This window comes from Poromitra crassiceps (assembly GCF_964638095.1).
Source record: "Poromitra crassiceps genome assembly, chromosome: 29".
NCBI lineage: Eukaryota > Metazoa > Chordata > Actinopteri > Beryciformes > Melamphaidae > Poromitra > Poromitra crassiceps.
The window spans coordinates 4,926,454-4,954,166 of record NC_139641.1 but is presented as its reverse complement, the minus strand read 5'-3'; the positions used below and the strand labels follow the sequence as shown (position 1 = coordinate 4,954,166).

At 45.9% G+C, this 27,713-nt stretch overlaps 1 protein-coding gene across 1 annotated transcript in view; it reads right to left on the bottom strand.

Moving 5' to 3' along the window:
* Positions 1 to 27,713, bottom strand: part of col6a4a (collagen, type VI, alpha 4a) — a 136,249-nt gene that overhangs the window by 61,289 nt on the left and 47,247 nt on the right. Inside the window, exons 3-13 of the mRNA XM_083662796.1 lie at positions 25,095 to 25,195; positions 19,651 to 20,238; positions 17,608 to 18,183; positions 15,025 to 15,639; positions 14,288 to 14,848; positions 12,296 to 12,853; positions 11,215 to 11,793; positions 9,828 to 10,406; positions 9,356 to 9,708; positions 4,573 to 4,651; positions 2,529 to 2,674 (exon numbers count right to left, since the gene is read on the bottom strand). Of these exons, the coding sequence (XP_083518922.1) occupies positions 2,529 to 2,674; positions 4,573 to 4,651; positions 9,356 to 9,708; positions 9,828 to 10,406; positions 11,215 to 11,793; positions 12,296 to 12,853; positions 14,288 to 14,848; positions 15,025 to 15,639; positions 17,608 to 18,183; positions 19,651 to 20,238; positions 25,095 to 25,170 (4,710 nt within the window). The 5' untranslated portion in view covers positions 25,171 to 25,195. The remainder of the gene's footprint in view (positions 1 to 2,528; positions 2,675 to 4,572; positions 4,652 to 9,355; positions 9,709 to 9,827; positions 10,407 to 11,214; positions 11,794 to 12,295; positions 12,854 to 14,287; positions 14,849 to 15,024; positions 15,640 to 17,607; positions 18,184 to 19,650; positions 20,239 to 25,094; positions 25,196 to 27,713) is intronic.

Here is a 27,713-nt window from a genome sequence, read left to right as displayed (position 1 = left end):
TTTCTTCCCTGAGGCTCTGCTTTCCACTCCTGCAAACTTGACACGTCCAGACATGAAGCCGTCTCTGAATAGACAATTAATTCCTGCGATTATGCACACGCTGAAATCTCCCCAATACTTTCCTCAACTTGCAGCTGTTAAACAGACAAGCAGCAGATCAGCCTGATCAGTTTGCTGCACACCAGAGGAGAAGTAGGAAATATGTCTCTTTCTCTGGGGCAAAACGTAGACCTGCTACAGCCTAGTGAGAATTGGGATTCAAATATTCTTCATCTTAAGAAGTGCCAGAGTAGATTGTTATATACACCATCAGTGTCACATACTAATGCTCCGAGGGTTACATAATAACATCCAGCATTTTGTTTGTTTGTTGTAAAATAGTTATTTAAAGGGACACTCCACCGATTTCCAATGCCGATTTATTTTGCACAGAATCTCACACATGTCCGAAAAGTGTAAACCGTTTTGCAGACAATCATTTAGTTTGACAGATGTTGAGAGTTGCTTTGAGTAAAGTTGTGGACCAGTGATGTCATCCATGCACAAGTTCAATCACTGGTCCACAACTTTACTCAAATCAATTCTCAACAACTGTCAAACCAAATCATTGTCTGCAAAACGGTTTACACTTTTCGGATATGTGTGAGATTATGTGCAAAATAAATCAACATTGAAAATTGGTGGAGTGTCCCTTTAAATAACTATTTCAGTAGCCTGGACAAGTCCATCCGCTCAGACGATGCCCACCCTCTGAGTTCGGAATACGAACTGCTTCCATCTGGCCTTCGCCCTCGTGCCCCTCTGGCTAAGAAAAACAGGTATTAAAACTCCTTTGTGCCTGTCTCCATTAGAGCCTGTCTCCATTAGAGCCTGTCTCCATTAGAGCCTGTCTCCATTAGAGCTAGAAACGCTGGAGGCGAAAATATAACACACTCTACTGTTGCTGCTGTTCAGTTGACTTTGGACTCGCTGTTCAGTCTGTCTTTCAGTTATTTTGTTACACAACCTACCTTATAGAGAGGTATGTATCTTAACCTGCAGAAATGTTTCTTGTTTTATGGGTTTACTGTGTTTTATTATACAATGATACATTGTATAATAAAATCAAATTGGGAATCAATAAGGCCATGTTCAGACTAGGAGGCCAAATCTGATTTGTGAACTTTAGTGACCTATTAATGACTTTATCCAGATTGGTTTTATGAGTCTGGACGCTCCAAGTCTGATTTGTGTCACTTGTCCCAAACCACATATGGAGGTAGTTTCTAATCTGCTTTCGACTGATGTGACTTCAGTGTGGACGCGCAGATCCACCAAATCTGATTTGAACGTCACTCGCAACTCGTCATCAAATGCTTCTGCGCAGGAAAACCACGTCACCAACGTACGTATTTACCGACGCCCACGTCGTTACCATAGCAACCCATGCAGATAGGCTGTTTAGGTCTGGACACACAGATCCGACTTGAGAATCAGATTTGTGGCAGTGCGGACACACTCCCAAATCAGATTTGGGAAACCAATCAAGATAATGATGATTAATGACTTTATCAGCAAATCAGATTTGCCTGTAATGTGAACATGGCCTAAGTGACCAAACTGTCTCCTAAACGCTTTGTCCTCCACCCTCAGGCACCAAGAAGATGTTAGGCTCGTTTGAGAGCCTATACCATATTCACATGGCAGCCATTGTCTTCAGTTGCTGTGCAATCGGGAAGCGGTGAAACTATAACAATTTGTCCGATTCCCTGTGATTACGACTTGCAACCTGGAACACATCTCAAACATTCCCATAGTATTCCCATGTTGTCACATGCATTTCCTACCAATATGGCGCTTTACAATACACATCACCTGTTAATTTATTACAATCACCTGTTATCTGCTTCCAAGATGGCTGTGTGGTGATGTAAAAGAATACTACCAGTTAAGTCGCTGCACGGGATTTTGGGATAATGAAGTAATGGAAGTTTCTCCACATATGCTTCCTGTTACATTTAATTGAGAAAAACAATGTTGGGCAGTCTAGACTCTTGGGTCTAAACCAGGGGTGTCAAACATACGGCCCGGGGGGCCAGAACCGGCCCGCCAAAGGGTCCAATCCAGGCCCACAGGATGGCTTTGCAAAGTGTGAAAATTGCACTGAGAAGTCCTTCAATCCAATGCGATGCACGTGTGAAGTCTAAGAGGTACCAGGTTTCAGGATCAAGTTAAATATGAAATAGCCTATACACGTTTTCTGTCACTACTATTTTCATTCACCTTGACTATAGAGAATTGCACAGTTGCCATCAATTGTAATGCACAGTTACAGACAGTAGAATTGATCATTTGTTTGATGGTAGCTGAGATAACCTTACGTCAAAATGTGTTCTTAAAATGTACCTGTAAGCCAAATTCTTTACACTAAAAGAAATAGGGAATTTATAAGGTTTTGTCATTCTGGCCCACTTGAAACCAAATTGGGTCACACGTGGCCCGTTAACAAAAATGAGTTTGACACGCCTGGCCGAAACCCATGGACTTACGATCTGTTTCAGGATGGTGCTGCCGACGCTCGGCATGCCGATGCTAAGAGGAAGCTTGTAGTTAAACCCTCGACCAAACTCCACCATCTGGAGCTGGCCGGCATCATGGACTCCATCCAGGGCCACGGTCAGCAGAGCATGGACTCCTGCAGAAAGATCAGACACATTGTTCACGTCAGTCAGTGGTCTTCAAAGTCTCAGACTGTCTGCCTCGCCTCAGACAAAAGCCCTCCAACACACCCCCCCCTTGCGTGCACAACCAGGCACACACACACACACACACACACACACACACACGCACGCACGCACGTATGCACGCGCGCGCACACACACACACACACACACACACACACACACACACACACCTTAGTTTATTTGCTTAATTTGACTAAATTCCTGGATGCATATTGGATAATGATTATATTATTTGATCCCATAGAGTCTCAACAGTTGAGCCAAAATAGCTTGTTATTGTCTGTCTGAAGGCATTCATTTGTTTGTGACATTGGGAAAGTGGGAAAAACTGTAACATTTTCCCAAACTACTGTATCTCTGAACTATGCCTTTAACTAAACTACTGTGTCTCTGAACTATGCCTTTAACTAAAGCACACATATTTACTGCAGGCTATATGACATGATCTCATTTTGATAAGTGATGTAATAATCATCATGTCATCTTTTTTCACATTCCATTCACTGAGCTTCCTCTGAAACTGTTTGGATCCCCTGGTTGAAAACCTCTGGTTTACTTCATGCACCTCTCTTCCTCTAAGGGCTTCAACCATACATGTTGGTTTATTCACCTTATTCACCACGCCCACAAACGTATTTGTTCTTCCGGTTCAGCTCTAGTTGGCGGCCATTTTCAAAATAAAACGTCAGTATGAATAAAGTTTGGCAACATTCAGAATTAAGCTACACTGCGGCCAACTTCAGTGACATGTTCATAACGTTACTGCTGCGAGGAGCCGATGGCTGTACCCGGTCGGCATTTAACGTTGGTTACAAAAGCACGTCGACAGTGTTTTCTCACTGCCAGTAGCCTAACTACAGTAGGGTTTGACAGATCGCTAGTCCGACCGGTGTCAGCACAGCCAGCGCTCCCAGTCCTCGCTGCTCGTTAAAGATTTCCAATAGGCGTTATTCTGATAAACTGGTCACATGTTACGTTCTCACCCGACAAATATTAAAACTTTAAAACAGTTTGGGGTTTTTTTTAGCTTGAAAACCGCTTTTTGGCAAGTCTAAATGACTGCGGTAGGCGTACTCTACTTCTGTGTTTAAAACCGGAAAGACGATTACGAAATGACGTCATGCAGAAGCGTCCTTGTATGGGCAAAGAATAAGGTGAATAGCACAAGGCTATGGAATATCTAATGTTGGATGAGATTATGTAGACTGACAATATGTCTGTCTTGTTTCTCTGCACTAGTGTCACCAAGACAGATTCACCACCACATTTACTAAATTGCTTTTAAATTGATTCTGAATACTGACTGTACAATGTCTTAAAAGCTCAGAAATGGCATTTGCTGGGTATATTTCCTCTCCCATGATTTCCTCCACAAAATAGCAGACTTAGGCCAACTGGTATTTGCTCATGCTTTACAGTACATGATTTGTGTCATCCTAAGTGTTCCAGATGGGCCTCAAAAGATCATACAACAAGTGCCAGAACATTTAACAACCACTGGAAAATCAATAAACTGATTGATAACTTCCTGGATACTGCCTGAATTGTCCTGATGTGGTGACTCCCTCCAACCCCCACCCACCCACCCACACACACACACCCACCCACCCACCCACACACACACACACACACACACACACACACACACACACACACACACACACACACACACACACCCATACACACACACACACACACACACACACACACACACACACACACACACACACACACACACACACACACACACACACACTACTCTGAGCGGGTCTGAACAAATGCGAACAATTATTTGCAAAGACTATGTGAGAACATTCTGGAAGCAACTCTGTATCTCCCTAGTTTTTACCAGATTGTCGTAGAAGCTCAGCCTCTTGCTCCAGTTTCATCACGTCTTCATCGAGTCCATCTGAGAAGATCACCAGCACCTGAGGGACAATGTCAGTCACATGTTAGAGAGCTGAGAGTCCACGGAGAGAAAGCTATACACACCATTTGTATAGAAAGATTTAAAAATCATTGCGATACAATGGTTTGTTTCTACCAAGCGATCTGATATTCCAACTGTGATCCCAATTCCCCTGTACGCAAGCAATAGGTTGAGGCCTCGTCATAGACGCTGGTTTAGCTGGCTCAGACTGGCTGGGGGCGTGGTCAGGGTGGGGTAAAAAAAAAAAACGTGTTCTATCCATTCAGCAAAGTTAGAATTTAGCTGCTAGCCCAGCCCAGGCAGACACGATCGGGGATTTAACCACCGCAGTAAACGCACATCTGAGCGGACGTCTTGTGTTCTGCTCTAGAACCCCCAAACCTGTAGTTTAGAGCCGCAGCACCGTCTTTTGGTGAGTCAGCCCATGAGATATATGGGTGGTTTTACCCCACTCGTGCGCCAGCCGTTTAACATTTTGTGGGCGTTCCCAGACATGCCGACTGTCTCTATTCCAGTTTTCACCAAAGCACAGCCGCCCGCTGTCAGCTTTAACGTAACCATGGATCTTAACGCTCAGCTGAGTGTGATGCGGCTGGGATGAGGATCAGCACCTCTAAATCTGAGGCCATGGATCTCAGAATATCTCTGAGAACCATGGGGGGGTGGTTGTTCTCGAGTGAGGGGACAATGGTGCGGGAGATGCTCCGGAGAGCAGTGGGAGCGGTATTGCGTTCGCTTTAACACGACATTGTGAAGGAAAGAGAGCTGAGCCAGAAGGCAAAGCTCTCGATCGACCGCTCGATCATCATCCCAGCCCTCACCTATGCTCATGAGCTATGGGACGAGACCACGGATACGAGAAATGGGTTTTGTCAGGAGGGTCTCTACTGGCATCTCCCTTGGGGATAGGGTGAGAAGCTCGGTCACCCCTGAGAGGCTCAGGGCCATATCATCACAAAAGCATTAATTAGGGCTTAATTAAAAGCCCTAATTAAGCCTTAAAGCCTTTAAATTAATTAAAAGCATTAATTAGGCTTAATAACGTGCAGCGCAATTTGGAGGCGTGCCTAAGCGCCCTGCTATTCTGCCTGGCGCGCTCGGCGCTAAGGCTTTAAATGGGCGTGCTTAAGTCAAGAATTACTCACAGGTGTGGCCATGCGCCTGCTGGCGTTTGAAGCTCTTAATTGATGCAATTCGGATGATTTGGTTGACTGGTAAATAGAACCGTGTTTGCCACAGAGAAAGAGGGACATTTCATTGACAAAAATAATTTTGCAAGTATAGTATATATAATGTGTGTGCGTTCTGCAGAGTTGAAATGCTGGTTTCTCAATGCATTTCCCACTCCCTCTTTGTATTTGTTCCTGTTTGTTTTCAGAGCACATCTGACAGGTTTATAATTCGTTTGAGTATTCCCATAGTAGAGTATTCCCTTTCATCTCTCTCTCTCTCTCTCTCTCTCTCTCTTTTTAAAACACACGTGAAATAAAAAAACATTGGAAGAAAAGTCTGACCAGGCAGACTATGTTCCTAATCTTTTTTTTTTTAATTCTGAGGCCACCTTAGAGGAAGTTCGAGAGGCTGTGAAAAGTGCTAAATTGGGTAAGACAACTGGTATTGAGGGTCTCTCTAATGAAGTTTTAAAAGCTCCAACGTTGTTACAGTTTCTGACATGTCTTTTCCAAGTATGTTTTGACAATGGGATTGCTCCATCGGATTGGTATATATCAACCAGTAAACCAATTCCTAAATCATCCAAAAATGACCCTAGACTCCCACTTAACTATAGCCTTTTAAGTACTGTTTATAAGTTGTATTCTAACATTTTAAACATCAGCCTGTCTCAGTTCCTAGAGGTTGAAAACATACTTGTGGAGGAGCAGAACAAATTCACACACACACACACACACACACACACACACACACACACACACACACACACACACACACACACACACACACACACAAAATAAAGAAGGTTAGCCATTCTCTTGTACTTCTGCCCTCTCCTCACCTACTTTCCCTCCTCCACTCCTCACATATCTTCTCCACTAATCTATGTTATTCTATTCCATTGCATTCTATTCTAATCTATCCCCCCTCCTCCTGGTTGAAGGAATTCAGTAGTTTGTGGGTTTGGTTTGGTCGGGTTAGATATTTTTGGACCATTGTGAACTCTAATTCATGTCCTGGGCGCGCGGAGGCAAAGATACTGCTGCACTCAGGCGCAGCGGGGATGAGAGCACAAAGAATTGCGTGCATACGGATGATAGCATTTTGAGACACGCGTTATGGTGCGCAAACCGACCCGCTCACCTCCTTAGGGAGGTTTCCCAGGAACGACAAGGGGGTAAAAAGCCACGTGGGCAGACCGAGTACCAGGTGGAGTGACTACATCTCCACGGATACCCCAGTCAGAGCTACTTAACTCATTGAGTGCCAGCCACTTTTGGAAAACGGATGCTCCCAGTGCCAGAGTTTCAGAGCGTTTTCAGTGATTTCTCGAGGCCCACAGAATATTGTGTGATATTACTATGTAAACACCGAACACGCACAAAGAACGATGAGACTCTATTGTATCGGCAGCAAAAAAAAGTTTATTGATATCATTTTCCGTTCTTTAGTTATCAGCCGGAGAAGATAGGTCAAAAACAGAAAAAATTGGCGTTTCCATCTAGAAGCTGAGATATTGAGCCTTTTGTGAAATATAGCATTTCAAGCACATGACTAACTCTGAAGGTAATATTTTCTGATGTGACACCTCAAAAATAATTTACTTCAATAAAACAGTGAAAACAAAGGAATTTTGTTTGGCAAAATAATATTTTTTAGCTGCAACCAGCAGCGCTGGCCCCTGCGTGCGCAGACCCTACACCTTCTTGCTGGTCTTGATTTACTGCTGGTGGGCATCCGATAGCTTGTTTGCCTGTCTCTGTCAATCGAGCCTGCTGTGTGGGTGTTGTGTGTTGTACGCTGCCCTGCGTGCCCCACCCCCCTCCTCCTCCTCCTTCGTGGGAGTGTCTCTGCGCGACTCTGAGTGTCGCTGCGTTTGCTCTCCCTCTGCTTTTGCTCCGTCTGCACTGAAAAGTGCGCTGCATCCCCCCGCTTTTTCACAGCCTGTCCCGGCTCCCAGCTGAGAATAATGTAACTTTTCAGAAAGAGGCTGGTGTCGGCAACTAAATCATATGGAGGGGCTATTGCAGCGGAGACGGAGGAGCTCAATTGTGGTGTCAGCAGATTGACTGCTGTTCACAGGCACAGCTAACGTTATGCTTCATGCATATCGATGCGATTTCCGTTTCCTCATGACTTCTTCTCTCTTTTCTCCTGGCCTTTCTCTAATCTGGAGAGCACTGTCGCCACCTAATGGGTCCCTAAAATAGCTTTTACACATTCAACAGCCACCATACTTTCACAGGAGATGGATCTGGCTTTGATACACGTCCCACCGTCAAAAAACGCAATTGACGACTTTAGTCGTCTTTGGCACTCAACGTTACTAAAGCAATTGACAACTAAAGTCGTCATTGGCACTCAATGAGTTAATGTGGCCTGGGAACGCCTTAGGATACCCCAGTCAGAGCTACTTAATGTGGCCTGGGAACGCCTTAGGATACCCCAGTCAGAGCTACTTAATGTGGCCTGGGAATGCCTTAGGATACCCCAGTCAGAGCTACTTAATGTGGCCTGGGAATGCCTTAGGATACCCCAGTCAGAGCTACTTAATGGGGCCTGGGAACGCCTTAGGATACCCCAGTCAGAGCTACTTAATGTGGCCTGGGAACGCCTTAGGATACCCCAGTCAGAGCTACTTAATGTGGTCTGGGAACGCCTTAGGATACCCCAGTCAGAGCTACTTAATGTGGCCTGGGAACGCCTTAGGATACCCCAGTCAGAGCTACTTAATGTGGCCTGGGAACGCCTTAGGATACCCCAGTCAGAGCTACTTAATGTGGCCTGGGAACGCCTTAGGATACCCCAGTCAGAGCTACTTAATGTGGCCTGGGAATGCCTTAGGATACCCCAGTCAGAGCTACTTAATGTGGCCTGGGAACGCCTTAGGATACCCCAGTCAGAGCTACTTAATGTGGCCTGGGAATGCCTTAGGATACCCCAGTCAGAGCTACTTAATGTGGCCTGGGAACGCCTTTCGGATGCCTGGGAAGATTGGGGTCCCCTGCTGGAACTGCTATCTCCGTGACCCAACTCAGGATAAGCGGTTGAAGATGGATGGAGAACCAGGGAGCTGGCTAGTGGCTAGTCTTGTTTTGCATGCCCACCACTTGGAAGGGGGGGGGGACTTTTCACATGGTACACATCCACTGGTGACCACTGTATGTGGTGACCACTGTATGTAAGCCCTATGTGCGGTTGGCGTTTTGAAAGTATTTTATGAAATCTGAAACCAGTATTTAATCTGGTTATCGAATCGTTTTGAATCCCTTATTGAACCTTTACACATAATATGTTGGGGGGGGGGAAGGACAAAAACAAAACACGACACTTGTTAACTTTTACATGTTGCCGTTAATTCATCGCACTTAGCATTCATCACCCAATTCTACCACAAAAATATATAAATATAGAAAAACCTCACCTTAACAAAACGTCTGGGGTTTGATAGACGGGGACATCGACACAATACATTGGTGTTGTTGAGGTGTCTGTGTATGCAAGCCTTTACTTTATCTCTCAGACTCACCTTCACGCCAGCGTTGGACGCCTTCAACTTTTCCCTGAAGGAGTGCAGCAGAGCCGTGTTGAAGTAGGTGGCCTCGGACATCTGCACGTCCATGACCTTCTTCACCACATCCGCGTTGTAGTAGTCGAAGTTGAAGTCGTACAGGGTCCGTCCATCTCGACTCACCACTCGGAAAGCGATGTGGGGCTTGATGGGGGCGGGTCCGGTGCAGCACAAACCCTGTAGGCTTGAAACATAGCGGGCAATCTCTGGCAAGAAGGTCTCGAGTTGGTTCTGGCCGCTGACCAGGTTCTGACCAGGAGCTCCAGTCCTTTGAGAAATATCGAATCCCACGGCGATATCAATGGTGCAGGCTGCAGGAGAGTGACACGTGAGTTTATCATTCAATATCATCAGAGAGAGAAAGAAAGAATGAGAAGAGAGGGATGCATAGGAGACAGACGGAGAGACAAAGTCACACTTCTCAACTCACCAGAAGGATCCTTGGGGGGTTTGGATTCGCAGATGGTGTCGACCACCTTTTGCTTGATGTTTGCCAAGCTGCCAAAGTTCTGCACAGTGAATAGCCTCTCTGGGGTGCCGGTGATCTGCAGGAGCTCCAGATCGTGGACGTCTCCGATGCCGATGGCAAACACCTCGATCCCCAGAGCCCTGAGACGGTCGGCTGCATCCTCCACATCATCCTGTGAGTCGCCATCTGTGATCAGCACCAGATTCTGTGAAATCCCTTCGGACTGGCGACTGCCATGCGACGCCTTGAAATACTCCTGTATGAAATCCAAGGCCCGGCCAATTTGGGTGCCCCCGCCGAGCTGGATCAGGTCCAGGATGTGTTTGTTCACTTCTGCCTCGGTGTAGTACTGGTTGAGGTAAAACTCCTTCTGAGGAGTGCTGCTGAACTGTGCGACTCCAACGTGCACAAAGTCCTGACTGATTTTGAAGCTGTTCACCAGCTTTGTTGTGAAGTTCTTCATGAGGATGTAGTCCTCCCTGGTGATGCTGCCTGACTGATCCATCAGAATGACCAGGTCGGCCTTCTGTTTCTCACAAACTGCCAAAGCAGAGCAAGGAGAGGTCATTTTAATGTTGGAGTATGTGCACAAATTGTTGCTAATACGTAAGGACACCATTAAATCATTTTCAATGTAAGTATAGACCAAATCCCCGTGACGTCACCATGTAAACAACATTACTTCCGCGTACCACTTCGGGAAGGCGGCAGGTTTAAATGTGCGTGTTGTCAAATAAATGCTGTCAAACCCCCTCGTTGTTTTCGGCCGACTACTTTCAATTTAAATGTTCAAACGGTTGGTAAACATGCTTGTCGACGTATCTAGCCTTTCTTCTGTGTTTGTTTTATGTAGTGTTAGCTAGCTAATAACATTTGTTTACAACTGTCAAACTCGCTGTTTTTTTTGCAGACTCGTTAACTAGCTACAGAGCTAACGTTACAGACAGAGCTACTGACGCCACGTTAATTTAATTTAGCTTCAAGTCTACTCTGGTCTGGTCTGGTCCAACAGGTAAATTAGCTAGTCTGGTCTCCACTAACGTTAGTGAAAGTGTTGTTATGAATGATATTAAACAACAACACAACATGAACGAACCATTTTTGTCTTCTTTGTCTGTTTTTGTCAACAAAACGTCAGTTTGTGCCGTTCACCGCCATTATGATGTGTGGACCCCAGGGGTAACCGGAAGTAAATGTAAACATCCCCGCTGATTTGGTCTATACATAAAAAATAATGCCAAGGGCAGACATGCTCCATTCTTCTGTGCCTGTTTAGTATCAAACAAACGCCATCTATACAAAGACCTACACATGAGACTGTGCCAATTTCGTACTTGTTGCATCCTACCTGGCTTTGTGTTGTTGCAGAGGACAAGAGAAATATTTTTGTATAGATTTTCCAGGGCATCAAAATTGTCCACGTAGAAAACCCTGGACTTGTCACCAGCAGCCATGATCTCCAGCTGAGTTATGTTAGCTCCTTCCACTCCGATACTGAAGACACGGATGTCGTGGTCTCTCAGCCTCTCAGCCGGCCCAGCCAGGTTGTACGGGTTTGTAGCAGCTCCGTCTGTGATCACCATTAGAATCTGAGGCACCTTGGAGGCCGCCCGGCCACCATGTGATGCATCAAAGAACTGTAAGGAATAGTCCAGAGCCTTGCCCGTGTAGGTGTCCCCAGTCGGTGACTTCAAAGCATCTATGTACGTAAGAACCTCTCTTTTGGAGTAGTACTGGTTGAGGGTGAAATTGGATTTGGGGTCATCGGAGAAGAGAATTACACCAAAGCGAGTCTGTTTCTCGCCGACAGCGGTTTGGTTCACCATTGACCCCATAAACTTCAGCATGATTGTGAAATTGGCCGGGGTTATGCTGGTGGAGCCGTCCACCAGGAAAATAATGTCAGCTACTTCTGTCGTCTTACATTCTGGTTGAAGAACAAGAGACAAAAGGGAAGGGGTGGGAGTGTGAGGAATCAATTAGTAAAGTGAAAAGGGGAGGCAAGGATAAGGATCAATAACTGATCAACAATATTACTTTGAATACAAAGCAGACCATAATATATCTGCAGGATTTTGACAGGGTTGTTCATCAGTACCAATGACTTAAGTGATTATTTTAATTTTTGGCTGTGAAAAAGCACCCATTGGATTTTCAAGACACTTCCTTCTACCAAAAGGTTGGTAGAAGTCGCAGCTGTTTAATGCAACTTTTAAAAGTCAATTTCAGCAGTATTACTCAAGCTTTTGAGCAAAACCTCTTCTTTTTAGATTATTTTTGGAGGCATTTCTGTCTCTACTAAAGCAGACAGCGATGTGGTTGACGCCCATGGAGATTACGTCTCCATGGGTACCTGCCTTAGACCACACTGACCACCAGAACACCCGAATGCCAAATAAATCTTTGCAATAATCCCAATCTTCTCTCACCTCCCTCGGTGTTGCAGAGCTGCATGGCCATCTCGCTCTCCAGGTCCTTGAGTGCATCAAAGTCCCTCTCGGCATAGACCCTGTCCTGTGCACCACTGATCTCCAGCAGCTGAGTGGTGTTGGCGCTCACCACCCCGATGGCGTAGATCGTGACCCCTTTGTCTCTCAGGGCCTTAGCGGGAGCTGCAACCTCGTCCTGAGACTCGCCATCTGTTATCACTATAAGCCTCTGCCTCAAGGTTGGACGGCCTCCTTGGGATACGTCAAAATACTGTGAAACATCAGAGATGGCACCACCTGTGTGCGTGCCTCCACCTATCTGCTGCATATCACTGATAGCTTTCAACATTTCTCCTTTGTCATAGTAACGGTCGAGAGGGAATTCCAGTCTTTGAATAGTGCTGTACTGCATGACACCGATGTGCACCTTATCCTGCCCGACAACACCCTTGTTGATGACTGATTTCATGAAGTCTTTCATTTTCTCGAAGTCTGTTGGATTGATGCTACCAGAGCTGTCGATCAAGAAAACGAGGTCGCCTGGTACATCTTTGCAAACTGTGGACAGAGTAAAAGAGAACTGCTCTTACATACATATCTTACGCATTCAGCTAAGATTCTATGTAAAGCACTTTGTAACCATGGGCCCTATCTTCCCAAAGGCGCGAATTTAGCGTTTGCGCTCATTTAACACCGTGCGCAATGCAAATTGGGGGCGGGCACAAGCGCATGCCTGTTATAATTGTACTGGGCATAGGCGTGTCACATGCCAAAGCAGGCATTTCAGTGCTAAAATGTGGGGATAGATGGCATTATCCTATCGTCAGCAGCGCGCAATTACTTTGCGCTAAGAGCTTTGAAAAGGACCTCTTACGCGCTAAATACCTCGCTGCAGTGGGAGCGCACCGTAATCTCCGTGCAGCGCAGCGCAGTGCAAAATAGAATTCCTTTTGGATACGTCATTACGCACAGCCTTGCCACGCCAGGACATCAAATTATGCTGCTAAAATTGGGTATTAGCAGATAATTCAGTGAGGCAATCAACTATAACTCACTGAGAAACTTTTATCACATCGCAAAGAGGGAAATGAATTGAACTTGTTGGACAATGGACATAGGCTATTTAGCTTCATAACCCAGAGGGTCGTTGGCACCACAGACGATCTGTCAATAAGCTCTCTCTGTCCTCGCACGAGTGAGTACACTCTATTACGCATGGAGAGAATTACAGCATATTGCATGCCTCGCGCAAACAGCCATTGCGAGACGGGAATCTGATTGGTTTTGATTGACGTAATGCCCAGCATTGCGCAGGCATTTTGGGGCGCAGATGATTTTGGCACGGCTCTAATTTGCGCCTGCATCAGGTGCCGCAAACGTTTCCGCATCCTGGCCGAGAATTGCATCCCCAACATATTTCGGGGCTGTTTTAACTTAGAAATCAGGGAGGTCACGTCTACCAGACAATTATATCACTTTTAACCAGTTACACTTCTGTATAAATCATTACAATATGCTCTCGTGAGATGGGGATGTTTTTTTTTATGCTGGGCGGGGGTGCAAAACTCAGCATAACACCTGGACAGCGGACTGCAATCTTCCCTGCTTTAAGGCACGCGCAAACAGGTGCGCAAGCGCTATTAGGGGATAGCGCCTGTACAAAGATAGGGCCCCATGTCTTTTATATACTCTGTCTGTTTTATTATTGTGGTTATTATTACTATCATTGTTACTATTGTTGCTGATGTAGAGATCTCTAGCTCTGAGTCCTAAAACAGATGTATGCTATGCATCAAAAAATATTAAGCAATTGTAATAATGTAATTATCTGATTTTGCTCAATTGATTTTCAGAACTAGAATCAATTATTCAGAAATGGCTCATTTGAGTAGTATCCATTGTATCCATACCAAGACAGTTCCTTCACTGGTGAGTAACTATAGAATGTGCAATACATGCCTTTTAAAAGAATAACAATCTACTTTCCCTTACCATCTTGGGAACAGATGTCTGTGATAATGTCATCCTTGATGGGCTTCAGGGCATCAAAATCGTTAACAAAGAATGTCTTCTGAGGGCTTCCGGCGATCTCTTGCAGCTCAGTCTCATTTGCGCTCTTCACCCCAATGGCGTAGATGGTGACACCCTGCACCCTCAGTTTGTCAGCAGCAGCCTTCACCTTATCCTGGGACTCCCCATCAGTGATGACAATCAGGTACTCAGGGACTTTGTGACCTCGAGTGGCCATTGCGCTCTCAAAGTTGGGCCCCATGAATGACAGCGCTGCTCCTGTGTTGGTCCCACCTCCTAGTTGTTGTATATTGTCCACGGCCTTCTCCAATGAGCTGGCATCTGTGTAGGCGGTCAGGTTAAACTCCAAGTTTGGTGAATCTGAGTATTTTGCGACCCCCACCCGGACATGTTGCGGCCCAATACGGAAGGTGCGGATGAACTCGGTGATGAACGTCTTCATGTCTTTGAAATCTTTAGGGTGAATGCTTCCCGAGTGGTCGATCAGGAAGAAGATGTCTGCTTCATCTGTCTGGACACAGCCTGCAAGGAAACAAGAATGCCCACAGTAAGGTATTTCCCACCCACACATTCAATTCTCTCCTGACCTTATCCGTAAACACGTCTTTATCTTTTTTTTTATTATAGGTTTTGTTGAATTTCAAATGCCAAAAAAGAAGCCTCTGTAAAACAAAAAACACAACAAAACTGCCTCAAACCTTGTTTGATTTCTGTTCTCCTTGTACTGACTGCTTGGCGAAAGATGTTACGACACAGGATCGTCTGCAGGCTCTGCAGCATGGTTTTCAACTTGGTGAAACTGTCCACAATAAAGACGTGCTTCGTGGAAGGATAAGATGCCATCTGTACCAGCTCAGTCTTCTTGGCATCTTTGACCCCGACGGCGTAAACGGTGACACCGACTTCCCGGAGATTGTAGGCCTCTTCGGTCACATTGTCCTGGGATTCGCCGTCTGTGATCACCACCGCCACCTGCTGGACACCCAGGCCTTTCCTGCTGCCTTTCTCCTTGATGAAGACTTTCTCCCGAGCAAACTTCAGAGCAGCTCCGGTGTTGGTACCGCCTCCGTGGTAAGGCAGGATTTTGATGAACTGAAGGATGTCGTCCTTGTCGTTGAAGGTGTTGAGGTAGACCTGCCCTGTGGGCCTGTCGTTGTACATGACGATACCCACGCGGACTCTCTTCGGACTGACGTCTAGGCCCTCAACAATCTTGTAGAGAAATTTGCGCACCAGCTGAAAGTTGGGAGTGCCGATGCTTCCAGACTCATCAACAATGAACACAATGTCGGCAAGCTTGGCTGTTTGGCAATCTGTGAAAGAGTAGAGAACGCGGGTAAAATGATAAGTATCAATTCATTCTAGCGCTATCTACTACTCAATCTAGCTGTAACATAGTGTCTACATCAGCGATCCTCAAAGTCCGGACTCCGGTCCGCATCCGGAGCCAGACGCCGTCCTATCCGGACCGAGTCCTATAACCTACAAATCATTGCGAATTGTTACATTTCACGAAGCTTTTCTATTTTAACCGGCACATGCTTTTCTAGCCTTTACGGTACTACTGGTTTATCTGCCAGGAAGCTCACAGACCAATGCATGAGCTGTAAATCATCACACGTGATGCTACTCAGCCAATCAAATCTCCGAATCGATTCTGCCTGTTACTTCCCAGTGCTGCAGGCGAGAGTGTGTCAGTGACACACGGACGGAGGAGAGGTTAGAGACTCGGAGAAATGCGAGAGATAGAAGTCATTTCACACGGCGTGCTCAAAAGAAACGAGTAGAGCGCAAAAACAAAGATTTAGTTTGAATCCAGAGTAGGCAGACTGAGACTCTTAGATGTTCATTCATTGTTCTCACGGGCAGTTCAAAACCAGTATGTCTCATGTGAAGTGCGATGCGATCCTGACCTGTCTATGAAAGTGCCACACGAGCAAACACACACTCAAATCCAGACTGAGGGCACACTCACACATTCACTGTCCAGCGGCATGTGAAGTTTGCATTGCGAATGATCGATAGACAGACAGACAGATAGATAGATAGATAGATAGATAGATAGATAGATAGATAGGGAGCTCACTTCTCTCAAGACAAAAGGAGGTTTGTTGGCTGAGTGTTAAAATGTGAAATGGAGTTAATAAAAAAATAAAAAAAATAAAAAATCGCAAATTAAAGCACTTTTAAGATGCACATTTTTCCAAAGCACTCTGTTGTAGGCCTATGTTATTTTTAAAGGCAGCCATTATTTTAGTTGAAATGAGAAAAGAACATGTATTTATTATTAGTGTAGGCTAGTTATTTATAATTCATCCAGTTAAATATGAAAACTGTAAATAAACGTTGTTGATGTTTATTTTGATTTAACAGTCAGTCGTTGACTACATACAGACATTGTACCATTAGGCTACAGCAATCATTGAAGTATGGCACTGAATCATAACGCAAGCTACGTTACAATGTTCCGGACCTTTGCTTGAGGAAATTTTAACTCTAACTGCACCTCTATGAATTTTAATTGAGTACCCCTGGTCAACATCTTGGTTGGGGGTAAAATGATTATCAAGTTGTACTCCTGGATATATGTAATTGATTTTCACTTTTCAAATGGTTTTGGAGGCTCATAGGAAATGAGACTCTCTAACAGAAAAAAGAAAAAGAAAAAAGATTCATGTTAAATGAGTATGTTCAGTTCATTTCCTTTATAGTCAGTAGTCAAGTAAATAATTCTGTCATGCATAGTAGGGATGTTCATCAGTTATCGAAAATCGATAATTGATCGTTAAGGAATGGAATCGATCATGTGGAATTCTTATCGATTTTGTTATTAAAAAAAAAAAAAAAAAAAAAAACTTTTTTTTTGCGGACTAGGTTTTGGTGGAATTCGTTCCTCCTCGCCCCACTCCATTGCACAGCCGACTAACGTGAGGTGGAGCTTCATATAGTCTCTAGTTTTCTGGCTGGGCACGGGCCTTTTGCCAACAAAACTGTTTTAAACATGGGGAATTCACACCGGCATGCGCCGGGGACAGCAGAGTGTTGGAGAGGAGACACATTGAAATAAAGAGTTCATTGAGGAGAACACGTTGTCTTTCGTATTTTCTGCCATAGGCATTCATTTTGTAAAAAAAAAATTTTTTTTAAATTTAAAAATTTAAAAAATATTTTTATTAATATGATCGATAATCGATAATTGATCGTTAATTTCCCCCGATTTTCGATTATGGAATTTTTTCAAAATGAACATCCCTAATGCATAGTAAAGAAACTTTCCTTACCTCCGCTAATAGTGGTCACCTCTTCTTCAGTCTCAAAGACAGTCTTCAAAACAGGTACAATGTTGGCAGACTGGTATATGTACGGAGCAGTGGCTACTACCCTCATCTCATTCACTGTTGCAGCACCTAGGGCGATCCCCACCACTGTTACCCCTTCAGACTTCAGCAAAGGGGCAGCCTGAAACACAGCATCAGCATCATCCGATTCTCCTCCAGACACGACAACCAGGAACTGCCGAAAGCCTTGGTCTTGCCGGCTACCTGCCTCAGTGGTGAAAAAGTGAGTGCGGGCGTACTCCAAAGCATAACCCAGGTTGCGTGGCTCATTAGCCTGTGCTTTGCGCACACGGAAACGGCGGACAGCAGCCACGGTCTCCGCACTGGTTTGGAAGGCATTGAGGAGAAATTCAACCTTGACCCTTTGTCCAAACTGGGCCAAACCAATGCGGTTGGCAGAAGCTCCAATATTAAGTTGGTTGACCAGCCGGGTGAGGAGGCTCCTGGTCTGCTGGGAGTCTGCTGGAGCCAGGCCACTGTCTACCAGGAAGAAGATGTCTGCAAACCTTTGGGCCAAGGCTGAAGAAACAAAGGAAAAACAGTTAATGACCTCCAAATGATGCTAAAGCAGCTGGTAGTTCACTAGCAGACCAGCCACTTTGAATATCTTACCAACAAACTTCTTTTTTTTAATAGAGTAGGACACCAAATCATGGTTGGGCAAGTGGAGAGTAGACTAATTTACCAGCCACAGTCCCAGTTCCCACCACTGTTGTCTCCTGGGGCCGGTTGCACCAAGTGGTCTTAACTATGCCTGGTCGTAACTCCTACGTCGGTCTTAGTTAAGACCAGTCTTTAGAGTGGATTTATGCCTGTTGCACCAACAGGGCTTACGTCTGGTCTTAACTTGGGGTGAATTGCCAGGGAATGCACCCTGATTGGATGATGTTGCAAAAATGTGCCTCGCGCCCTGCTTGGAGCGTCACTGTGCCACTACGCTCTATCAGCCACTACTGTATGTGCATCACTACACCCTCCCTCGCTCCGGGGGAAAAATGGCGGTGATTGAGCCAGACAGACAGTCTGAATGAAATTGAATGTGACGTTCCCAATTCTATGTATTAAATTCTAAAAAATTAACGGCAACATTTGGTAAGGCTAAGCCACACAACTAGTTTGTTATAATCTAACATCGTGCTTCGATGGCTGTGTTACGATGGTGACGGTGACGATGACGGTAAGGACTCAAAAAGGTCTCCGCTGATAAGACACGGAGATCTCTGTTACAGGCAGGCTCTACGCCTCCTCCTGACCAGGCGTAGGAGTTACGCCTGGTCGTAGTGAAAATAAGGCTTAAGCCGTCTTGGTGCAACCGGCGTAGCTGTTAGGTCGTAAAGTTACGACCAACTTAGCTTAAGACCAGTGTAAGACCAGTTGGTGCAACTGGCCCCTGATGTATAGGAGACAACAGGCCTCCCCACCTGAAGACGCTCTCACTCCACATGAAAGAAATGTGTTTACATTTTTTGTCAATAAAGACTTCCCATGTCACATGGTCTAAAAGGAGTAGCTCACTGGAAGTAAGGAGTCTTAAATGTATCACCACAGAACTATCTGCAACATCTGTAGGCTTGGAGCAGATATGCTGTTGGACATGTCAGTTCCTCAGAGATCTTTGGACATGTCAGTTCCTCAGAGATCTTTGGACATGTCAGTTCCTCAGAGATCTTGGCCGTCCCAAGATAGCGTTCAACAAGGTACAGATGTCACTCGTTTCATTTGTCTGTTGACCAACACATCATTACGGTGCTGCCGTGGCGCTAAATGTGGGAGCTGCACTAGATAACTGTCGACGCTGGCCAGTAGGTGGCAGCAGAGTGTTTGAATCCTGCTGACAGGATTTTTGGATAATAACCCCCCCCCCCCGACCATAATCTCTTAAAACATTTCTACATACATTTCTTTAATAAACTTCGTCCTCCTCCTGTTTCAAGTGGAAAACTTACCCTAACCCTTAATACCATTCCCACAATTATTTTGCCGTACCTAGCCTCTGATCCTCCATGGAGACGCACACAGTTTGCAGCAGACCGTCAGTCATCCTCTGCAGACTCTGGTAGTTATCGATGCTCAACAGGAAGCGCTGGTACGGTCGGTTGGCGATGGCCTGGAGCTCCGTCAGGTTGGCCGCTCCCACCCCGATGCCAAATACAATGACTCCCTGCTTTCTCAGAAGCTGGGCAGGTGCCACCACGTCATCTGCAGAGTCCCCGTCCGTGATGATCACGGCCACCTGAGGCACCCGCTGGGCAGCGCGGCTTCCGGCCTCTGGGGTGAAATAGCGCTCCTGGAGGAAGGTGATGGCCTTGCCCGTATACGTGTTCCCCGTCCGGTAGGGCATCTTGTCTACTTCGGCCAGCAGGGATTGTTTGTCCGTGTGATCCTTCAGCAGGAACTCCTGGTGAGGCTCGTCGCTGTACTGCGCCAAGCCGACCCGAACTTTGTCAGCGGCGATGTCTAGACCCCCGATGAAGTTGCGGAGAAACTGCCGGACTTCCTGAAAGTTAGTGATGCCGATGCTGGACGAGCCGTCGACCAGGAACACGATGTCGGCCACGGTGGCTTTGGCACATTCTGCAGAGGAGAGAGGAGAAAGTGAGCACTTGGGAGTGACAGCTTGGACAACATTCACTCTCTGTGTGTGTGTGTGTGTGTGTGTGTGTGTGTGTGTGTGTGTGTGTGTGTGTGTGTGTGTGCACGCATGCGTGCCTGCGTGTGTGTCTGTGTGTCCACTAAACGACACTCATTTGGACTAATATTTGCATACAACACCGACCCAGACAGACCCAGACAGCAGGCTCGATGGACAGATTGGTTGGCAAACACAAGCTAGAATATCTGATGCCCACCAGCAGTAAATCAAGACCAGCAAGAAAGTGTAGGGTCTGCGCAGCAGGGGCCAGCGCTGCTGGTTGCAGCTAAAAAATATTATTTTGCCAAACAAAATTCCTTTGTTTTCGCTCTTTTATTGAAGGAAATTATTTTTGAGGTGTCACAACATCAGAAAATATTAGCTTCAGAGTCAGTGATGTGCTTGAAATGTTTCATTTCACAAAAGGCTGATTATCTCAGCTTCTAGTCTGAAACGTCTGTTTTTGCTGAAATCAACCTATCTTCTCCGGCTGATAACTAAAGAACGGAAAATGATATCAATAAACTTTTTTTTGCTGATGATACAACAGACTCTCATCGTTCTTTGGGCGTGTTCGGTGTTTACATAGTAATATCACACAATATTCTGTGGGCCTCGAGAAATCACTGAAAACGCTCTGAAACTCTGGCACTGGGAGCGTCCGTTCTCCAAAAGTGGCTGGCACTCAATGAGTTAATATGATCGATAATCGATAATTGATCGTTAATTTTCCCGATTTTCGATTATGGAAATTTTTCAAAAGGAACATCCCTAATCAATATGGACTATCCAAATAAGATGGGGCCTCAATGAATCCGTGGACAAGGCCCCATCCTCAACTACTCTTGTGGAGCTGCTAAGTGGCCCACAGTAGCAGAGTGTGGTTGTACTGGGCAGCAACAGTAGCAGTGTGGTTGTACTGGGCAGCAACAGTAGCAGTGTGGTTGTACTGGGCAGCAACAGCAGCAGAGTGTGGTTGTACTGGGCAGCAACAGTAGCAGTGTGGTTGTACTGGGCAGCAACAGTAGCAGTGTGGTTGTACTGGGCAGCAACAGCAGCAGAGTGTGGTTGTACTGGGCAGCAACAGTAGCAGGGTGTGGTTGTACTGGGCAGCAACAGTAGTAGAGTGTGGTTCTACTGGGCAGCAACAGTAGCAGTGTGGTTGTACTGGGCAGCAACAGTAGTAGAGTGTGGTTGTACTGGGCAGCAACAGTAGCAGAGTGTGGTTGTACTGGGCAGCAACAGTAGCAGTGTGGTTGTACTGGGCAGCAACAGTAGTAGAGTGTGGTTGTACTGGGCAGCAACAGTAGTAGAGTGTGGTTGTACTGGGCAGCAACAGTAGCAGTGTGGTTGTACTGGGCAGCAACAGTAGCAGTGTGGTTGTACTGGGCAGCAACAGTAGCAGAGTGTGGTTGTACTGGGCAGCAACAGTAGCAGAGTGTGGTTGTACTGGGCAGCAACAGTAGCAGAGTGTGGTTGTACTGGGCAGCAACAGTAGCAGAGTGTGGTTGTACTGGGCAGCAACAGTAGCAGTGTGGTTGTACTGGGCAGCAACAGTAGTAGAGTGTGGTTGTACTGGGCAGCAACAGCAGCAGAGTGTGGTTGTACTGGGCAGCAACAGCAGCAGAGTGTGGTTGTACTGGGCAGCAACAGTAGCAGAGTGTGGTTGTACTGGGCAGCAACAGTAACAGTGTGGTTGTACTGGGCAGCAACAGTAGCAGAGTGTGGTTGTACTGGGCAGCAACAGTAGTAGAGTGTGGTTGTACTGGGCAGCAACAGCAGCAGAGTGTGGTTGTACTGGGCAGCAACAGCAGCAGAGTGTGGTTGTACTGGGCAGCTTCCAGTGTGAATGTGTGGAACTGGATGGATGCAAACTAAGGCAATGCAGCTTTGCATGCGTATTCAATTCTATCTTTTTAGGCTGCGTAATGTTTTAAAAAGCCATAATCACCACAAGCTGTGTGCTACTGCAAATGTATCATTCTGAACAATGGTACGAGGCATTTAGGGATGTTGGGACTGTTTCAGACGGCCCATTAGTCCAAGACCCCATAGTCCAAAAACTGTCCACCATATTGGACCGAAAGCACCAACTCGTTATCGCGGAGGTGTTTGGGTTGGAGGCATGGGGTCACTGAGGTTAGAGTAAGCTTATGGTCAAGGCTATGGACGGAACCATAGCATGGAGTTTTCGGACCATTGAGAGTTTTGGAATAATGTTGTGTTGGTCAAGGTCAATTCCCGTTCACTCAGGTACATTTGAAAAGGACGTCACTGCAAAAATTCTGTTGAGACCATTGAGATTTCTAGAGAAATGAGCATTTCCATTTGGCTTTGGCTCTATCTATCACTCTCCAGATGTGTTACTACTGGAGCTGTGTGCTGCTATGACAAAAATTACCTGGAACCGATAGAAGGAGCTGTCGCTTGGCCTCCTCCACAGTGGTGCACAGCGTCTGGACGATGCTCTGAGAGAGACCCTGCAGCGCGGCAAAGTCTGACACGCTGTAGACGTGCTGGTCGTACGGCTCGTTCGCTATCTCCCTCAGCTGCTCTTCGTCGGCCTCTTTGATGCCGATTGCGTACAAAATGATCCCCCTGCTCTTCAGCCGCTGGGCGTGAGGCTCCACGTTGTCCTGAGACTTCCCGTCGGTGATCACCACGGCGATCTGGGGCACCGTGCCGGCCCTGCTTCCGGCTCCTTCCACAAAGTGCTCGGTCAGCATGAAGTCCAAGCCCAACCCTGTCTGAGTGCCGCCGCCCATGTAGGGCAGGTGGCCGATGTACTGGAGGATGTCTTCCTTCGTCCGGAAGGTGTTGAGCAGGAACTCGCTGCGCGCCGTGGTGCTGTACTGGACCAGGCCGATGCGGACCTGGTCGGGCCCAATGTCGAAGCTGTTGACCAGCGTGTGCAGAAACCGACGGATCTGCACAAAGTTCTCCTTGCCGATGCTCCACGAGCCGTCCACCAAGAAGACGATGTCGGCCACCGCCTCTTCAGTGCAGACTGGGAGGGAGGGAGGGAGGGGAGAGCAGCCGGGTCGTCAGGTCACGGACAGGTTTTTTTCAGATGGAGGAGAGCTGCAGGGTGCAGCTATACAAAACTTACCCTCAGAGTGGGTCTTAGCTCTCAGAAGTGTGACAGGGGGTGCAAGTGTCAGCATGATCTAAGGGGCACTTTACACGAGGACGGTTTCCTATGGTGACGGGGAATTATTGTATCGTTAGTGCCTCCCTTTTAGACGGCGACGGCGAATTCGGGCTTAGGAAACGACACATTTTGAAACCACCCTCCAGAGTGAAATTCTTTGAGACGCTTCCCGCTGAGGGCTCCATGTAATCGCTTGAAGACGGCACATTTCAGAAACTCTGACGTGCCTGCACACGCGACACACGCGATTACGCCATAGCCGTGCGCGAGTTGGCAACCATTTTCAAAATAAAACGTCAGTATGAATGAAGTTTGGCAACATTCAGAATTAAGCTACACTGCGGCCAACTTCAGTGACATGTTCAGAACGTTACTGCTGCGAGGAGCCGATGGTTGTACCCGGTCGGCATTTAACGTTAGTTACAAAAGCACGTCGACAGTGTTTTCTCACTGCCAGTAGCCTACAGTAGGGTTTGACAGATAGCACACTCACCGCTCCCGGTCCTCGCTGCTCGTTAAAGATTTCCAATAGGGGTTATTCTGATAAACTGGTCACATATATGTTACATTCTCACCCGACAAATATTAAAACTTTAAAACAGTTTGTTTTTTTTGCTTGAAAAAAGCTTTTTGGCAAGTCTAAATTGACTGCGGTAGGCGTACTCTACTTCCGCGTTTAAAACCGGAAAGACGATTACGAAATGACGTCATGCAGCGGCGTCCTTGTATGGGCAAAGAATAAGGTGATCACACTGCCACCTAGTGACCTGGCATGTACATTACGGCGCATGTAAACAGGGAGACGGTGTGAAGGAAAAGGTGTGAAGGAAACGCTATTGTGTCGTTTCTTCCAGAAACTGTCCTCATGTAAAGGGCCCCTAAAACTACAAGTGATGAGTTCCACGTGTTGTTTGCAGGCTGGGGGGGATGAGGGGGGGAGAGCAGCTTGCTGTGGGTCATGGACAGCGTTTGGAAGCACTTACCTCCAGGGTGGTTCTTGGAAGCGTGACAAGGGTGCAAAAGCGTGAGAACGACAGTAAAAATAAAAGTGGTGGGCGTACACCTGGTGTTCATTTTGCTCAGACGGCGTCGAGAGTGCATCCAGTGGTACACAGGCGGTCGATCAACCCTATTCACGATGGAGGTTTGTTTGCTGGAATGAATCAGCCGCCAACATCCTTTTTGCCTTTGTTCGTCACTGACGACTTGCAACATTTACCTACCTTCAACGCCTGGTGATCATAACAGCCATAATGCCCCTTATTGTGTGTTATATTGTGAACCAGTTAATGCATCATTTTGCATGTGACCAGCAGCAAAGAAACACATTTCAGTGCAGGGTTAGTAACGGTGCTCTTTAGGTGCTCGTAATGAACTTCAGAACTCACCCCTCGGATCTGTTCTGTAATGCCCAGTATGCATGTGTGTGAACAGTGTGAACAGGTGTGTGTGTGTGTTTCTGCAGGCATGTACATGTGTTTTGTGCATGCATGTGTGCACATAATGTGCATTTCTGTGAATCCACTATAGAGTTAGATTGGTTATACAGATGTTGTGAGCTCATATAATGAAGTGAGGCACGATCGCCTTGATCCTGTACGTTCTGGTATGCAGGACGTGAAGTCATAACTAGGTAATCAGACCCACCTGTCGTCGGAGCAGCGTTGCCGTAGCAACATGCTGCTATGATGAGGCTGCAGAGAAGACCCCGCCTTCCCTCCATGCTGGAATGGCTCTGACGTTTCTCCCTACAACACAGAGAGGCTCCAATATGAACACAGAGAACAAAGACATATAGGGGAGTAGTGCACTACATGTAGTTGAACTACATAGTTGAACTACATTTTGCATTAGCTTGCTGGTAGTTCAACCACATTCATATTTGCATAATGAGACAAGTAGTTCTTGTCTACTTCTTGTTCATTTTTGTGTAGTTTAACTACTCAAACTACAAAACTACAATTTTGAGCAATAAAATGAAAGGGACATTATACTATATTAAACTAGGGCCATGTTCACATTACAGGCAAATCTGATTTGCTGATAAAGTCATTAATCATCATTATCTTGATTGGTTTCCCAAATCTGATTTGGTGAGTGTGTCCGCACTGCCACAAATCTGATTCTCAAGTCGGATCTGTGTGTCCAGACCTAAACAGCCTATCTGCATGGGTTGCAATGGTAACGACGTGGGCGTCGGTAAATACGTACGTTGGTGACGTGGTTTTCCTGCGCAGAAGCATTTTGATGACAAGTTGCGAGTAACGTTCAAATCAGATTTGGTGGATCTGCGCGTCCGCACTGAAGTCACATCAGTCAAAAGCAGATTGGAAACTACCTCCATATGTGGTTTGGGACAAGTGACACAAATCAGACTTGGAGCGTCCAGACTCATAAAACCAATCTGGATAAAGTCATTAATAGGTCACTAAAGTTCACACAAATCAGATTTGGCCTCCTAGTCTGAACATGGCCTAGAGATGACCCAAGGAATTAATTGGTCGCTATAGCTTGTCAAGATGGCGGCTAAATAATGCTCCAAAGTTAGGCTAAATTTTGGCAAGGGAAAAACTGGTATGGCTATTTTCAAAGGGCTCCCTTGACCCAAAACTATGTGATTTGGAAACCAAACCCTCATAACATTTGAGGGGTGAGGAGTGCATAAAGTGGGCGTCTTTTGGCAGTTAGGGTATAATTAAACAAATGTGTCCCTAAGGCAGGATCCAGTGTCATGAACTTGTCACCTCCAAAAAGACCGCAGGCAGCTGAATGAGGATGCAGAAGAAATCAAGCGCTGTGCATGGCAACGTCTCCAAGCGGGTCTATTCCCCTTATTCAGAAGAGACCGTCTGGCTTGAGAGACTAACAGGAAGTGTAAATACCATCTGAGGTTTCCGATTGTATTCACTTCCTGCGACTCATAAACCTAGTCTGACTCATAACGTGAGTTAAACTCGGTTTGACCAGGTGAGTCAGACTAGTTTGAGCAGGTAAAAACAGCCGGCGTTTTGAACAGGAAGTCGCGATACAATGGGTCAAGTGGGCGGGCCTGCATAAGGTGAGTATTACAGCACCAGAATCACTTCAGAACCCCAGGCAATGTGCATGACTCATCAATCAATATATTGATTGATTGAATATATAGATTGTAAGAGTGTGTGTGTGTGAGAGAGAGAGAGAGAGAGAGAGAGAGAGAGAGAGTGAGTGTGTGTGTGTGTGTGTGTGTGTGTGTGTGTGTGTGTGTGTGTGTGTGAACACTTTTTTGAAGTCAGTCAGCCTCCAAATGCATTTGACACGGTGGGAAATATGAGAGGCAGGAGGGTCCAGAAGGTTGAGAAGGTTAAGAAGGTTAAGAAGGTAGGACGAATTAATCCCAGGTTCAGGTTGCACTATGAGCAGGGTAGGAATTTCAGCGTTTTAGGGGCGTGGCCATTTGGCCTTCGGCGTTGCATATTCTTTTAGGGCACAAGGCCACATGCCAGGGCACAAAGGCCATTGCTCTATTGACATCGTGAAGAACGATCTTTTTTAAATATGTGTCTTAAAATGAGCCAATGACACATCCTTTGCATAGGGCAGGCTACATTACACTGAGACCACTGATGCTTTTAAAGCAACCGACAGTAGCAGGCTGGTATGAGGTATTCATAATAACAATAATACTACTAATAACTATTTATATATAACACTTAAAAAAAGTTCCAAAGTGCTTTACACAGATAAGGAAGTAAAACAAATGTCAGGAAAGAAGCAAAGAAGGGCAGAAGAAGTCCCTGGAAACCAAAATCCACAAAAACCTTCTAACTATTAAGGGTCTTATGTGAGTAATTGTGTGCCTCAGAAAGTAGCAGACATTAGTTTCAACCCAAATCCCCAAAATCGGCACTTTTCTACAAGGTCTGGATTTCCACTTCCTCATTGAAGAGAGCGGTTGATTTGATTCTCGTGACTTTTGCCATGACTGTCAAACCTAAATTTATATACTTTGCGACGTTCATCATCGTTCAAATTTGGCTGGTGGCTTATTAACATAGGTTCCTGTGATGTGAACTCAAAATGCTAAATAATAAAAAAATATTCCTTGTTTCCAGGGACAGAATGAAAGCAGAGGCAAAAATAGACACAGTGGTGGCGTAAAGGTTAGAGAAGCGGAGAAGCGAGCTTGATTCAAAATATATATACAAATTTATTTTTTTAATCAATGGATTCATACAGAGAGGAGCACACCCAAAAAAGTTGAAGAGGTGCAGACTAACGGATAATCAA